This window comes from Rhinoderma darwinii, chromosome 6, assembly GCF_050947455.1.
Source record: "Rhinoderma darwinii isolate aRhiDar2 chromosome 6, aRhiDar2.hap1, whole genome shotgun sequence".
In the NCBI taxonomy this organism is placed as follows: Eukaryota; Metazoa; Chordata; class Amphibia; order Anura; family Rhinodermatidae; genus Rhinoderma; species Rhinoderma darwinii.
The window spans coordinates 102,243,938-102,261,715 of NC_134692.1; the positions used below are offsets into that span (position 1 = coordinate 102,243,938).

Below are 17,778 nucleotides of genomic sequence, written 5' to 3' on the forward strand. Positions count from 1 at the left end.
GTATGATGCTGACAAATCAGCATCATCCACTTCTCTTCGTTAACACCCAGCTTCTGGCAGTGCACAGACACACAGCGTGTTCTCGAGAGATCACGCTGTGACGTCACTTCCTGCCCCAGGTCCTGCATCGTGTCGGACGAGCGAGGACACATCGGCACCAGAGGCTACATCGACTTACCTGCAAACGCCGATGCTGCTGCAGAATCAACTGTAGCCTCTGTCGCCTGGTGCCGATGTGTCCTGCTCGTCAGACACGATGCAGGACCTGGGGCAGGAAGTGATGTCACAGCGTGATCTCTTGAGAACACGCTATGTGTCTGTGCACTGCCAGAAACTGGGTGTTAACGAAGAGACGTGGATGATGCTGATTCGTCAGCATCATCCACTTCTATTCACAACGCCCAGCTAGTAAAAGAAGTAAAAACGCCCAGATGTACACACACAATACACGCCCAGTTGGACATAACGTTAAACATGCCCAGTTGTACTTAAGAAAGCCTCATTTGCATAAATATAAAAATGGTCATAACTTGGTCAAAAATGCTTGTTTTTGAAAAAAAAAAAAAACTTATCTACATTGCAGCGCCGATCTGCTGCAATAGGAGATAGGGGTTGCAAAATCTGGTGACAGAGCCTCTTTAATGCAGATCTATCCCCTCAATATGCTGCCCTAGGTAAGGACAGCAATTAAAATTGATGGCCCATCCTCAGCTGTTTTGAAGGGGCCGCAGCGCTCGTACGAGCACTGCTTGCCCTTCATTTCTTCTTGCTCACTGTGAATCTTCGACACGCACTTAGCGGAGATTTACAGGTATTGCATTATTTTCTCCCATTGAAGTGACCTGTGAATCACCGCTAAATGCGTGTCGAAGATTCACAATAAGCCCCTTCAAAACAGCTGATCTTCGGGGGTCCCGGGACCTCAACCCATCAACTATTAATGGCCTATCCCGAGGATAGGTCATACATTTTCATTGTCTCTAAAACCCCTTTAAATAGACAAGTCCGTTCACCTATTAGCCAAAACAGCACAAAAATATTGTTGTGCTATTTGACTAATAGGAGCTATCAAATAATACACTGGACTCATAGCTGTGAGGCTCTATCAGCTTCTCCCTGTGCTTTCATAAACAATATATAAGGGGTGAGTGCTCTCCTCATGAATACACCCGACTCATATCTATAAGTCTGGTGAATTCTTTGAATGCTCCTATTTGCCAAATGGCACAATAAGTTTTTGTGCCATTGTGGCTAATAGGAAAATTGAGCCTTCCCTGTAATATGCTGTCCTTACCTAGACCAGCATATTGAGATGACAACCACTGACAACTTTAAAATCAATGAATGGTTGTCATGGTCTGTAGCAGGTTTGGAGTCCAGTGGCAGAAACGATCAGGCAGGAATATGGTTATTGCAAGAATAGTCAATTAACAGTCCAGGTTCAGTACATAGATAAGCAGCAACAGTTTGTAGAAAAACAGCAAGGAACTAGATTAGAATATTGAAGCACAATAGTCTAAGGGAGTGCAAGATTCAGGCTTAAATAGGAAGCCAAAAGGGTCAGACTTAGGCCTCATGCCCACTTCAGTTTTTTCCTTCAGGGTGCTATCCGTTTTTATCACTGATGGCACACTGAACCCATTCATTTCAATGGACCTATGCTCACTTTCATTATTTTGACGGATCCGTTGTTCCGTTCCGTCAAAAGTCGAGCATGTCCTACTTTGGGCAGTGATTCCGTGACCGTGGGGCCCATAGAAGTCAATGGGTCCGTCCATTGCCCTAGCAACGGCAGGGCATGCCAAAGTTCACAGACTGGGACATGTGACAAGTTCAAATAAAGTTCAATACCTTCCGTTTTTTTAACGGATTCACGGAAGCCAAACGGAAGCACAACGTCCGTTTGAAATGGAAACAAGAAACGGACACGGAGTACACACGGAAACAACACAGATACCATAACGGATACACGGATCCGTGAGAAACGGCCGTGAAAATGGTGATGGAAGTGTGCATGAGGCCTTATTGGGGCAATCAAGGCAAGGAATATCAAGAGGCAAGAATCAGGTGAACCTAGACAATAGATTCAGCAGGGGAGCAGTGCAGCATTTCATATAGCCCAGCAAGAGCTGCTGCCCGGGACGCAGAAGATTCTGGGCTCAAACCCTGACACAGGAAACGTGAATAACTTGATTGTCTTGTTAAAATGGCACCTGTCAAGCAGTGAGATATATTAGTCAGCAAGCGAACAGTCAGTTCTTGAAGTTGTTGTGTTGGGAGCAGGAAAAATAGGCAAGCGAAAGGATCTGATCACCCTTGACAAGGGCTATATTGTGATGTTACTGATATGCAGTGGTTAGTACCTATCAGAAGGAATCCAAAATAAGAGAAACTGTAGAACAAATTGCTCAAAAAAAAAAATTACATAGCTTCATTGAAAAAAGACATATGTCTATCAAGTTCAAGGGATAGGAGAAAGGGATATGCGCAAGCTATAGAACTTGATTTACACCTACTGATTTAGAGGAAGGTTAAAAACAACAATAATAATAATAATAGTAATATACATATAAGGCATAAACCAACATGCCCTAAAAATGAAATATTTCCGTTCTGATCCCAAGTGGCGATCAAACTGGATCAACATTCAAACAAGAATTCTACACATTCACATAGGTGCTAATGTTTCTATGTTCTAAGAAATGATTCTTACCTTTTTTTGAAGTCATCTACTGTTTTTATTGTAACCAGCTGCTGAGGTTGGATATTCCACAGATTTACAGTTGTTATGGTAAAGAAGGCATATAGCCTATAGATGGAGGGAGTACCCCCTTGTGTTTAGAGAGGATTTTACATGTTAGAGCTTTTCACCATATTTTTTTGTATAGGACATTCATATACTACTTTAAGTAAATCATGTCCCTCCTTAAACGTCTTTTAAAGACTAAATAAATGTAATTCTTTTAATCTTTACCCATAACTAAGATTCTCCATTCCCCTTATTAGTTTAGTTTCTCTTCTTTGTATGTTTTCCAAATCTAGGGAATCCTTTTTATGAAGTGAATACCAGAACTGAACTGCATATTCTAGATGAGGCCTCACTAATGCTTTGTAAAGTGGTAATATTATATCCCAGTCTCGCAAGTCTATGCCTCTTTTAATGTGCAACAGTATCTCACTGGCCTTATAAGCAGCTGATTGACATTAATTGACGAGTTAATGCTGGCTATGATCGAAAGGTGTCGGAAAACAGTGCATTGCAGCTGGGGGCTGCATAGCATGGGGTAGCATGGCCCCTAAAAGCACCTACAATGGGCACAAGAGCATCAGGTCTAGACAACAGAGGAATATAAAAAGGTAGCATCACTTTTTTTTTTTACATTATGTGAATGGCCGGGTGCATGTGTGTTGCTTACCTAGGGGAGAGATGGCACCAGAATGCACTTTTCGAAGCAGGCAAGCTGGCAGAGGCGATATGATGCTGTGGGAAATGTTCTACTGCGAAACATTGTTTCCTGGCATTCATTTGGATGTTTGTTTTTACACCTATCTCCTACCTAAACATTGTTGCAGATCAAGTCCATGCCTTCATAGCAACAGTATTCCCTAATGGCAGTGGCCGATTTCAACAGGATAATGCCACACTGCAGAAATTGCTCAGGAATGGTTTTAGGGGCATGACAAAGAGTTCAAGGTGTTGTCTTTGCTCCTGTTTCCCTGAATCTCAGTTCAATCAAGTAGCTGTGGGATGTGCTGGAAAAAAAAAGGTCAATCTTATGCCTTATGGTTTTATTTTTGCCTTCCTCTGGATAAACAGGGGAAACAAAGTAATAAAATTGACCCTACCCCGTGAAAATGATTTATTGAACGAGTCCTTTCTAACAAGTGATGGTCCTGTCGATTGGAGAATGGCCATGTTGTACCCATCCATAAGAAGGGTATTATAGAAGAAGTTAGTGATCACAGTCCAGTTAGCTTAATATTTGTAGTAGTAAAAATAATGGAAACTCGTCTGAAAAAGAATATAATTGACCACCTGAAAACAAATAACTCAGGCAGATTATATCAAACTCATTGATTTCTTTAACGATGTCACAAAAAGTTTTGAATGAAAATGGTGCCGTGAATATCGGGGAGATCTGGATTTCTGGAAAGCTTTTGATACAGTTCCACATAAAGTGCTTATAGACCAGTTATTGAAAATTGAACTTATTTCTGGAATAGTTCAGTTGATTAGCGGTTGGCGATAGATATCAGAGTGTTGTTGTCAATGGTCTGCATTCTGAAGAGAAACTGGTTGCAAGTGGTGTACAATAATGTTCTGTTCTGGGCCCTATTCTTTTTAATATGTTTGTAAGTAACAAAGGAAAGGGTTTGCTAGGTAAGTTATGCCTGTTTGCTGATAACACAAAAGTAATAAGGTTTATGTTCCTGGAGGTGTCTGTAATATGGAAAAAAAAATAACTTTACTGTAAAAATGGTCAAAAACAATGGAAACTACAGTTTCATGCTTCCAAATGTAAAATAATGCAGTTGGAAAGAAATAATCCTCTGTCTGTGAATCTTAATGGCAGTTTTTTATTGGAAAGAACTTTAGAAGAGATTTAGGGGTACTGATTTTTGTCAGCTTCACAATAAGTAAACAGTGTGGCCAGGCAGAAGGCAAAACTAATACAACTCGTGGCTGCATAGCTAGAGGTATTACCAATAGAAAGAGGGAGATTTTGATCCCACTGTATAAAGCTCTAGTGAGGCCACATACTGTGTTCAGCTCTTGAGACTTCACCTATACAAAGACAGTAATGAAATATAACAGGTCCAAAAACGGGCTTCAGAATGGTGGAAGGTCTTAAGCATATCAGGAGAGACTTAAAATAACTTCAAGAGGAAATATATTAAAGGTTTAAATAAAATTCAGGAGGGAAGCGTTTTTAATACGAAACTAAACACAAGAACAATGGACAGATCCTGAAATTAGTTAAGAGTAGTAGATGCTTGGAGTAGTAGATGCTTGGAAAAAAAACTTCCAGCAGATGTGGTTTTAAAATCAACAGTAAGTGAATATAAAAATGCCTGGAATAAACATATATATTTATCCTAAGCTAAAATTACTAAAGGAATAAAATAAGGGAAGTCGAGTGGACCATGTGGTCTTATTCTGCCATCAATATTTTATGTTTCTACTTGAACTCCAGGGGATACACTCCATGTATCTCTACTCACATTGTGCTCCTGCTATGCTTTTAAGAAGTAGCACAGTGCACGATCCTAGGGTTTTTTGTAGGGGGTACTTGACTTAGAACCATTGAGACACACTGCTCTAAAACACAATTTTTCACAGTGATATTTTTGGTCGTCTCAAAGAGGTTCTATTTCATATAGAGCAGTAGAAAAATAGTAATAGTAACAAAAAAGCCAAAAAAAGGACAGCACACTAGATTAAAAGAATACTGATTGGCAACAGTATGCACAGATATAGGCCCTCTAGTTGTTTCCATTGCATCTTTCAAAACCATGCCTATGTGTTACTGGCCACCACACAAAGCATATTATGCAGCCTCCAGTGAGGTTTGCTAATATTGGATAGTTATATATGTTTTTAATTTTTTCTGCATGAACTTTTTTTTAATCTAATTTGATTATCTAACAGTACAGCACATCTATAAAACATTTAAGCCAAACCCCTATCTAAGTTGGTATTCTTTTGAATATGTAGACATATTATAACAAACTTAGCAGCTCTGTGAGCACACAATCCATGTCAGGAAGTTTTCATTTACATTTTTTAATTCTGAGCAAAGTGATAGGGCATGTTGATATAAGCATGTTGTCAGTATTGAATCTATCTAAGTATTGATAGATTCAAAATGTATCTATCTCATATCTATCTATCTATCTATCTATCTATCTATCTATCTATCTATCTATCTATCTATCTGTCTGTCTGTCTGTCTGTCTGTCTGTCTGTCTGTCTGTCTGTCTGTCTGTCTATCTATCTATCTATCTATCTATCTATCTATCTATCTATCTATCTATCTATCTATATCAACAAATCCACCGTCCAGCAGCATCGGTGCATGACAACAGACAAGGGTGCACGCCCTAGAGACCCGTTTCAAGTCCCTTCTGGATATAAAAATCAAAAAATTAGGCAGCACTCCAATGTATTGTGAAGAAAAAAAAGGAGCTTTATTAGCCCTGGTGCTATATTTTGGCTGAAGACACTAGAGCCGTTCTCAAGGCTTGAGAAAGGCTCTAGTGTCTTAAGCCGAAATCTCGCACCAGGACTAATAAAGCTCCTTTTTTTCTTCACTATACATTGGAGTGCTGCCTGCTTTTATGATTTATCTATCTATCTATCTATCTATCTATCTATCTATCTATCTATCTATCTATCTATCTATGTGTATTTTTCATAAGTCACAATCTCTGATCATAAAAATACATTGTTTGACTTCACATCATTAAAATCAACAACTTTTTGTCTGCAGCTATTCTGAGATATCAGTTTTTCTGACCAGAGCCAATAAGAGATAAAGAAGTTCAGGGTTTAACTCCCTTCAATCTGACAACACTCTAGAAATTCCTTTAACCCCTTAAGGACAAATGATGGATATATCCTTTACAAACGGGTGCTAGTTCCCACATTATTACCGATATATAGCTGTAATTCCTTTCTCGTGGGTACTGCCACGGTAACCACGACATAAGCGGAAGGAGTATGGCTGTTATACAGAGCCAGACTCCGACCGCAACTGCAGGAATTGGGGAGAACTCAGATTTTGGCAGTTTCACACCTTAGGTGACGCAGTCAATAGCGACCGTGGCATTCAAGGTGTTTCACACAGGGAGGGAGATCCCTCTATCACCCCATGAGCACACCCACAACGCGACTGCGGGCGCTAATGGATTTCTATATCCGTCGGGGGCCTTATAAAGGCCCCCAGGTCTGCCATCAGTAACTGCGTATTAGGTCATGCCAGAGGCATGACCTAATAGATTGCCTGTAAATTTTACACTGACAGGCAATAATGCTTTGGTACACTAAGTATACCAAAGCATTATATCTGCGATCAATTCGCCTTGTGAAGTTCCCTAGTGCAACTAAAAAGAACTAATTCAAACAGTTAAAGAAAGTTTCTAAAAAAAATAAAAGATTACAGTAAGAATAAAATAAAACCACTTTTTTCCATCAAAAGTGGTTTTATTTAATAAAAGTGTAAAAAAATAAATAAACAAATACAATTATATGGTATCGCCACAAATCTAAAGTTAACACATTAATGAAACCACTGGTTGAATGGCGTACAAAAAAACAAAAAAAACAACGTCAAAATTCCTTTCTTGTTTCTGTTCCCTTCCCTATCAAATAAAAGTTAATCAATAAATTCCATGTATCCCAAAATAGTACTATTAAAGACTACACCTTAGCAAAATATGGCCACATCAACTGAAAAATAAAACAGTTATAGCTCTTGAAATGTGGTGATGCAAAAACAAATATTTTTTACAGGGTCTTTAGTGTGCAGACGTAATAAAACATTAAAAAAAATCTATACATATTTGCCATCCCCGTAACTGTACCTACCCATAGAATAAAGGTAACATGTTATTTATGTCGCATATTGAACAGCATAAATTTAAAGCGCAAAGAACCATGCTAAAATAGCTGGGTTTTTTTTTACAATTCCCTCCCAAAAAATGTTAAGAAAAGATAATCAACATTTTATATGCACCCAATAATGGTGCAATGGAAAAATACAACTTGTCTCTGCAAAAACAAACCCTAATACGGCTATGTAGATGATAGAAAAATTAAAAAGTTATGACTCTTGGAATGCAAAGATGAAAAAACAAAAAATAGTACTTGTTCATTAAGGCCAAAAAAAAGTTGTGGTCGTTGAGGAGTTAAGGGTGCAGAAACTTGCATCCATGCACCTGCTACAGAAACAACCCCATTCAGATGATTGGAACTGATTTCCAGTTGCAGAAAATTTCTGCAACAAAATCTGCGGTGTGTTACTGCACACTAATACATGAAAATTTTTATTATTTTTTACAGGTTAAGTCCACATCTTATATTTATTCATAAAATATCTGAAATAGTACTTTTTATTAAGTACAATGACCTATAATGTCATGTTAATATTTTGTGGAATTATATGATTTCCATGTGTACCAAAATGATACCATGCTTAGACCTTTATGTCTGCCGTTGTGCCCTAATATTGTTTACATGTCCTGGATCACTAACAAATTGTTCTCAATGTTTTTTAATTGTCTAAATTAGTTATATTGTATTTCTACTTGTTTCTCCACTAAGTGATTGTTCTATCAAAGTCTGTCTACATTTCCACAGTGCTACTAAATTGTTATGTCAAGTCCATTTATCCATGTGGTATTTTGGTAACCTTTTAAAATGCTTGCTTAATTTGTTTTCATAATGTATTGATTAGAATCCCAGACTCTATGGAGTAATGCATAAGAAACACTCTAGTGGTAGTAAATGTTATTGTGATTCTTGTAAGTTTAGTTGTTTTCTAAAATAATTTGCTTTAAATTGCTTGACAGAAATAAAATGGACCCCTTATACAAACCTTCTTAGGATTAGAGACTAGAAATAGGGAACAGGCATATTACCTGGGGGGAGCAGAAAATATTTGCCCTCCTATCTAAAGATTCAATGTACAAGGAATAGGGTAAAACTTCCCTTTTTTCAATTCACCAGGGCATAGCATAAAATAACAATGTCCAAATTACCACGGTGCCCCATAACATTGCCAGATAAAGTTTTACCAAAATAGGGGCAGCCTATGTACTTCACAGCAATGCCATTCAGAGCCCCATAATATAGCTAACTGCAGTAGAATGCACTTACTACTTTCATGTTATATTAGAATGGTACATGTGAGTAGTCATTTACATATACCTTTCTTTTCCTGTGCAGGGAAGCTCTGAAGAGTGCTGTTTGACAGAAGCTAATCAAAGAGTTTTCCCGCCTACAAATCCTCTCTATTGTCAAAGTGTTAAAAACCCTACTGATTCCTTTCAGTCATAAATGGGTCTGGGAGTGCTTAGTGACAACCAATAAGGCTGCCTTTACAGCGTCCAACAGGGCTCTTATTCAACTTTCCCAAATGTTTTAATACTTATTAAGGTTCTGTTCACACTAGTGTCATGGTTTCAATTATTACCACAGCCATGACCACAGATTCATTGTGTAGAACAGTGGTTACCAAACTTTCTGAGGCCGAGACCCACTTTTGGCTGAGACTTTTATTTGGGACTCGCCACTACCGTACTTAGCCCCACTTCGTCTGATGTATGTCAACATCATTCGTAGTTAGATACCGGTACGTAGCTCCATTACAAAAATAAGTCCCTGCAACATTGAAAACAATGATAATGGTGTGGGCAGGGGATGATGCGGACTCAAAGTGCGGACTCATGGTGTGGACTCAAGGTATCATGCTGCTGTGCGTCACTGAGGCCCGACTATGGCCCTCTAACCCATCCATCAGTGGCCATCAGAGGCATAGCTAGGGGTTTTGCACAGTGGGATGAATCACATCTGAGGGAGCCCCAACTCAGTGCCCCCCCACAGTATAATAACCGCTTAGTGGCCCCCACACAGTATAATGCCCCTTTAGATGGCCCCCATACAGTATAATGCCCTCAAAGTTGCCACCACATAGGATAATGCCCCTAAAGCTGACCCCACATAGCATAATGCCCTTATAGTGCCTACCTACACAGTATAATGTCACTAAAGCTACCCCCACAAAGTATAATGTCCCTTTAGTGTCCCCCTACACAGTATAATGTCCCCATAGCTGCCCCCATTCAGTATATTGCCCCATAGTGGCCCCCATACCCAGTATAATGCCCCCATATTGACTAATAAAAAAATAATAAAATAATTACACACCTATCCCCGTTCCCACGACGAGTGGAGGAGATCCTTCTGCTCCTCTGGAATGTGCCATGTGTGGCTTGGCACTAGCAGGCGCAATGGCGTCACTACATCACGCCTGTCTGCGCCGAGTCGCTCTCTGCCGTCAGATTCTTGCTCCAGCAATGAATTCAACTGTATCTGCGTCCTGAGGATGCAGACAGAGTAGGAACCAGGACATCGGTGAGTGGCCCACGACCCCCGGAGGTCTTCACACAAACCCCGAGGGGGCCGCGACCCTCAGTTTGGGAAACGCTGGTGTAGAAGATCCTGACAGTGTTGCAATTGCCATAGTAACAAGTTACTTCCTATTTTACAATTTTACTTATTTATACTTTTACTTATCTTAACTGTAAAAAAAAAAAGCTGGAACATATTTGTTATGGACTCAAGTATTTGACAGCTCTTGTATTACATGAGGCTTAAAATATTATGTACTTAGACCACAGGGCTTTGATTTATACTGTGCTATACTATGAATGATTATGTTTAAAACTTTACTTTCAGCTCTATACAATGAGTATATATGAAATGTGAATTTGTGTAAATGTATTTTATTGGATAAGAATTTGTAGTCGACACACCTTGCTTGTGTTACAAAAATATATATATTTTTATTGGATGGATGCCAGAGGCTACATGTGCGACGTCGACGTTTCGGTCAGACAGACCTTCGTCGGGCACTGAGCCGTGCTGGGGACTGGATCGGTGCAAAGTATAATGCGAATGTAGCGCTGTTATGGTCAGTAATCGGCGGCTTACTGCTCTGAATGGTGCGCCCATTCAGAGCGGTAAGCCACCGATTACTGACCACAGCAGCGCTACATTCGCATTATACTTTGCACCAATCCAGTCCCCAGCACGGCTCAGTGTCCGACGAAGGTCTGTCTGACCGAAACGTCGACGTCGCACATGTAGCCTCTGGCATCCATCCAATAAACATATATATATTTTTGTAACACAAGCAAGGTGTGCCGACTACAAATTCTTAACCTATACCCGGGTTGGGACCCTACCTCGAGCACCCAAAGTAACCAGTGCCATCTGAACACAACCATATATGTATTTTATTGGAGTTATTTGTTACATGTATGTTTCTTTCACTTTCATTATCTATGTGACATTAATTAACAGTTTGTCTACCTTGTTTTTTTTTAGGTGTAAGTCTTGAAATTTACAAGCAATTAAATCTGAAAATTGTATGCATTTATGGATTTTATCAAAAGTGTAATAGTTATTCTTGTCTAAAATTTGATAGGGCCATTTTCTAAGTGTCTTTGCAGATTTCCTAATTGTGGTAGGTCCTGTCACCTTCCAAAGCTGAGTTTGTGTCTGGTTGTGACACTTAATACAGAAAGCACCAGAACCCACTACGATAAAGAATACGGTGAGATACGTCATTACCAGTTATAGTATATATATATATATATATATATATATATATATATATATATATAATATACTATGATTGGTGATGATGATTCTCATCGTTTTCTTTATTGTAGTGGGTCCTGTTGCTTTCTGAATTAAGTGTCACAACCATTAAGCATTCACCAGGTCAAGTCACTTGGCTTGTTGCATGCTTAATAACTGACAGACTTATTTTAAATTCTACATGTAAAATGGCTGCCCCTACTATTTCATTGTTGATTTTAAAAAAAAGTTGATAATGATTATAGAATACCTACTTTTTAAATTAAACAACTGTATGGTACAATTTTATTTTTTATTAGATCTTAAATGATCTACAGTGACATGAAAAGGTACATTCACTCTGTTCCCTACTTGTCTGATACTTGACTTTAAAATAATATTTCAGGTAGTGGTCAATAACTATTTCATTCTCTACATTTCTTGAAAATGCATGTAACAAATTAGCTTATGATGTTTTAATAAAAAAAAAAACTTGAAAACTGAAATATTAATATGCATGTTATTCTTCCCTTCTCCCTCCTGCATGCAGGGATTTGGTTTCGTAACTTTCGAAAATAGTCCTGATGCGGACAGGGCGAGGGAGAAATTACACGGCACGGTGGTAGAGGGCCGTAAAATAGAGGTGCATGTTAAAAATATTTTTATTGTCTCTTTATTATATATCCTGACTTAATAGCTGTTTAACTGTAAATGTAATGATTTTCATTATTGCTGGCTTTCTTTCATTTTTGTTCCCATTTGCAATGTCTTTAAGTCACCTGCTTTTTATTATTTATGTTTTTGAAATTTTCATCTTTCTGTATTTTCGTTAATTTAATGTGATTGACTGATTATAACATTTGAGAGTGATGAGTTTTTGATGTAAGGTCTGTTCACGTCTTTTTTGGAGCAAAAGAAGTTCTGACAGGGATGCCAAAACAGGTCCTGTTGATTTCAATTGGATTCTGTTTTGAAAAACACATGTCTGCAAAAGATTCTAGTGTCATCCTTTGTGACAACAGATGTAATTTGCAATGGACAGGAAAATATTGCTTACCCATACAGTAACAATCATTTATGATAGTTGTCTCCAGTACATAGTACATTCACAAAATATATTTTTAAAGAATTAATCTCTAACAGTCCTTTTATAAGTCTCACAAAATCGACAGGTCATTTCTCGTACAGGGATCTTCCAGCATTTACCCATATGTATTACTAACTTAATTTTTTTTTTTTTAAATAATAGCTTAAGAAATCCACAAATTTAAAAAAAGTTAAATAAACTAATATACATTTTTACACATCGCCTAAATCTAGTCTTGGGTTGGCTGATGCCCTAATATCTGGGCATTAATGTTTATAACTGTAATAACATAATTGTTTTGACATATTTTGCATTGTTTGGAAAATTTATAAGTTAGAATTCCAAAAGTTTATGCATTTTTGTAATTATCACACTGGGAATATTTAAAATGTTTTAAATGTATTTCCCCTTTTTAACAATTTTTATAATATATACAATTCAATCAATTAATATCAATACTGAAATATAAAGTTATCACTTATGACACACTGCGCCACAAGTGCTAGTATATGATTGAGTATATAGAGATGAGCGAATCAACTCTACACAAATCAAGCTAGTTACCAATTTCTCAAAAGTTTCAGATTTTAACGAATCCAAACCTTTTGGGATTGGTCCCGCACAAATCTCTTAAAATGTCAGCCGCCATTTTACAGATTAGAAGAAAAGAAGACAGAAAAGAAAGATCACATGACTTTGGGCAGCTGACTGACGGGCTTCCCCATTATGCCTTGCAGACAGCCCTCCCTCAAGCACAGCCAATCATAAGGAGTAGAGGTGCAAGTCACCAGATGACAGTCTCATGTGTCATAGCCACTATAAAAAGCCAAACCAGAAAATGCTGCTGCTTTGTGGGGATACAGAAAGATGAGGGGGACATCAGACATAGAATGAGAGATAGTAAAACACACAATACAGATAGATGATGGATTAGTGTCAGTGTGTTTCATAGTGAGGAGAAGAAAACAGATAATTAGATTTACAATAATTTAATAGAGGGAGAGATTTTAGAAAGAGATAGGAGTCAGTCAGCATCGGTATGTTAGTCAGGCACAGGCAGCTATTGCTGTGAGTGAGTGCTTCTGCAGCTATACCTGTGCAATTCTTACATTAATTTGAGAATCACCATCATTCATCACATCATTCACAAATCTTCAATAATATGAATCCTGGTGCTGATAGGTGTTAAAGAGTTTGAAAGCGGTTTAATACAGTCCTACAAGACCTCGTGTTGACTTTTCAGGGCACTTTAGATTGTACAATGTGAGTTAAGTGACCCCTACTAGGCTTATTGTGAATATTTTGGCCAGGCATAGTGTGACCTAATCCTACTGTTTATTCTGGCTCAGCATAGATAAAACAGTACTTAAAACAATAAAATACTAACGTACTATTTCAATATTTTCTTTTGTGTTTTTTTTTCTTTTATAAGTCTACAAAATGTTACATTCCATTACTTTGCAAGTGTTTCATAAATTGAACAATTCATCACTGTGGGGCAAATAGTTTCAATCTTACTTAATCTCATATGGAAAAATTATTCAGTCAACAATTTTATAAATGCAGATGAAACAATTATTGTTACAAGGGCCTATTTTTGGTCATAACACAGAAAAAAAAAATGTTACATCTATGGCAAGCTTTAGTAATGTAGCCTTTACAATTTTTGTTAGGAGTAATTTGGACAAGCTTACACCATATTTGTTAGCTCCTATGGTGACACTCAGATTCTTATTTTATGTGGAGAATGCTTGATAAGCCTTTTGAGATTATATTTTTTATTTTAATTTTTTTTGTTTTTACACCTGGATTTCTTTGGTATTTTTGACAGTTTCCGTTCATGCTTATTCTCTCGTCCAATTTTTCCACTGTATGTTGCTTCATATAACATTTTTCTTTAATTATTTTAAATATTTATAATTTCAGTGATCTCATAGAATATCAGCATGCTCTTGAATTTTAAATTATGCAAAACCTTTTCATTTCCTTTTAATGTCTCTTTATTAAATTTTAATTGATATGCTGTTGCTTTACTCAAAATGATTTGTATTTTTATAATGATTAAAGTAAATAAAATTAGAAGTATTATGATTTTTTTTCTACACCTTTTTTATAGTTCTTTATACAATTTTGTAAAATTCTAATCTATTCATATTTCTTTTAAAATGTACTGTGTATGAAAGAAAATATCAGGCCAGCAGAATAAAGACTAATTCACTTTTGTATATGCTCAGGTCAATAATGCCACAGCACGTGTTATGACAAACAAAAAGACGTTGAATCCTTACACAAATGGTACGTTTTTATTAAGTTTACTTTAGCTACACAGTATTTATTTATTTATTATCATCAATAAGAAAAAAATGTGTTTTTATTTTCTAGCTTAAGCATATATACCAAATTACCTAAAAATAGATTAGAGATTTATTTGTTGTCTCGTGGTTTCTACAAAATGGTAATAATCCTGTTTTTATTACTAGTACTACTATTAATATTAATATTTCTACATAAATACGACAAAAATAATGTTGCTACTAGAATAAGTATGGACATAACAATGGGCATCATGTATAAAAACTATTCTAAGAAAAAATGTCAGTGTTGTCACTAGAGTCTTTCTTTTTATATAATTTACTCATATCACATTAGAAAACAAAAGAGATCTGATTACTTGCTATGGGTAACACAAACACTTATTTAGAACAGTTTTTATGTACAAGACCCAATGGGGCAAATGTGCTTCTGTGTCTGGGTCTAGAAAGTGTATTCAGCAAATTTTGGTACAAATTGGTGCAGTTTGATGCAATCTTGATGTCTGCTCCCCACTAGGCACTTTTTAGAAGTGTCCCAAAAAAGTGACATGCCTTAGCGGTAAAGGAGTGTGGCATGCCAGAAAATGGGCATGGTTTAAAATATGCCAATGCGCACGAAAAATGCACCGAAAAACTTGCACAGAATAAGCCAAATCAAAAGTGGTGTAAAAAAGAGAAGAGTATACAACAGGTCATGCAAGATGCACAATAACTATCATGCAGCATACACCACTTCAATAAATTTAAAGCATTTTGTGCATGCCTGGTCCAAGTTTATACTTCTCTAACTATTAGACAGCACTAGTAAATATGGACCAACGTGTTTAAGACTGAACAGACTCTCCATTGCAACCACAATGTGGCCCTGCATTTATGTTGAGTGAAGCCATGTTAAAATGCATTGCCATCATGTTGACAGTGATTTTAAGTAATAGGACCCCTGGGTATTGGTGGAGGTTCCAGGTCTTACAAAAATGATATGTCAGAAATTTTTGAGATTGAGACACCCTTTGAAGGTTAACTCATTTTCTAATTCCCTAGAAGTGATAGCATTTCTTCCAGTAATTAGAATTGGTAAAACATCATAATTGATAGTTTTCACATTAGAAATACCAAAATAATGTAAAATTTGAAGTTATATTTAGTACAGTCATTGGAATAGGACATTATTAAAACAACATAAGCATATAAGCAGGATAAAAGAGCAGCTATTTCTCTAATGACCTGCCATTTGCAATGGCAAATGTCATAGAATAATTGACATTTAATGCATGAAGACAAATACAGCCATTAACACCCACAACAAAGAACTTACCTCCGTAAATGACAAAATCAGGCTTCATGGCTGTTCTTTTACTAGGACAGTGACATTAGCTCTTCTTACACATGATTAACCCACACATTTATGAGCCAGCACATAGCTCTCTGACAAGATAAAGTAAATTTTAATTGGTGTTATTTTCATCATGATGAATTAAGTCTTTCCTGCGTTGACTCTGAAAAAAGTTGGCTAATACAGCCATCAGAAAATGGAGTGGGAAGGAAATGAAATATGAAGGTATTCTCAGCTGTGTGCATCGACCTGGAGCTGAGAAGAAATTTCATGGACAAATTGAAGACCCGTTAGTGAAACTTGAAATGTGATATAGATCCTTAGACTTCTTGACAGAATTGTCTGAAGGATATGAGAATCATTAAAATCACTCATCTCTGTGGCAGGATTCAATCACATCGCTGTGCAATTCTTAATTATAAAAATTCACTAACATATACAATGACTTGATTGAAATGTTGGCACAACTCAAGGTTCCTGTTATGGTGACAAGAATAATGTCTTCACCGTTTACCACTGAAATAAAATACCACTTTACATAATGTAATATTACACATTAGTGTAGCAAAGTGAGTATTTTAAATGAACATTTCTTGTGGTTTGTTGATGTGGTTGTTCTTTTACTAAACCTTTACTTTTCTTTTTAAATAAATATATCAATTTCAAAAGTTCCAGGCAAATAGTTGTAAATTGGCAGAGTTTGCTTGATCTGCAATGGCACCTGTTTTCACACATTCCCACACACACACACACACACACACACACATATATATATATATATATATATATATATATATATATTTATAGATATATACAAAATCTAGCAGCACCGACGGTGCGTGGGTGCAAGCTATGAGGGACTGACCAAGTCCCAGATACACAGAAGCCAAAAAATGAGCGGAAACTCCAATTGTCAATGTGAAAAAAAGTGGGTACTTTATTGCCCGTTCAACGTTTCAGCTCTGTCCACTAGAGCCTTTCTCAGCCTATATACATACATACACAGTGCATTCGGAAAGTCTTCAGACCCTTTCACTTTTTTTACATTTTGTTATGTTGAGGCCTTGAGCTAAAATACAAAACAAATCTAGTTTTTCCCCATTATTCCTCATTCAATACTCCATATTGACAAGGTAAAAGCAGAAGTTTAGACATTTTTGCAAACTTACTAAAAATGGAGAATTCTAATTTGCCAATGACATTAGTATTCAGACCCTATGCTATGACACTTCAAATTTAGATCTGGGGGTCTCCCATTTATCTAGATCATCTTTGAAATCTTTCTACATCTTTATTGGAGTCAACCTATGGTATATTCATTTGATTGGACGTGATTTGGAAAGACAAACCCCTGTCTATATAAGGTATCACAGCTGACAATGCATATCAGAGCAAAAACCAAGCCAAGAGGAGGAAAAAACTGCCTGCAGGGCTCAGAGACAGGATTGTGTGGAGAAGGGTACAAACAAATTTCTGCTGCACTGAAAGTTCCCAAGAGCACAGTGGCCTCCATAATTCTTAAATGGAAGAAGTTTGGAACAACCAGGACTCTACCTAGAGCTGGCTGCCCCACCAAACTAAGTATTCGGGGGAGAGGTAACTAAGAACCCAATGGTCACTCTGGCTCCAAAGATCTTGTGTGCAGAAGGGAGAAACTTCCATAAGGTCAACCATCCATGCA

General features: G+C 37.1%; 1 protein-coding gene across 6 annotated transcripts in view; it reads left to right on the forward strand.

Annotated features, from left to right (window-relative positions):
* RBFOX1 (RNA binding fox-1 homolog 1) overlaps nt 1-17,778 on the forward strand; it is a 602,126-nt gene that overhangs the window by 442,753 nt on the left and 141,595 nt on the right. For all 6 annotated transcript variants that reach the window (XM_075830075.1, XM_075830077.1, XM_075830076.1 and 3 more), the window contains exons 5-6: nt 11,916-12,008; nt 14,687-14,747. In XM_075830075.1, the coding sequence (XP_075686190.1) occupies nt 11,916-12,008; nt 14,687-14,747 (154 nt within the window). The remainder of the gene's footprint in view (nt 1-11,915; nt 12,009-14,686; nt 14,748-17,778) is intronic.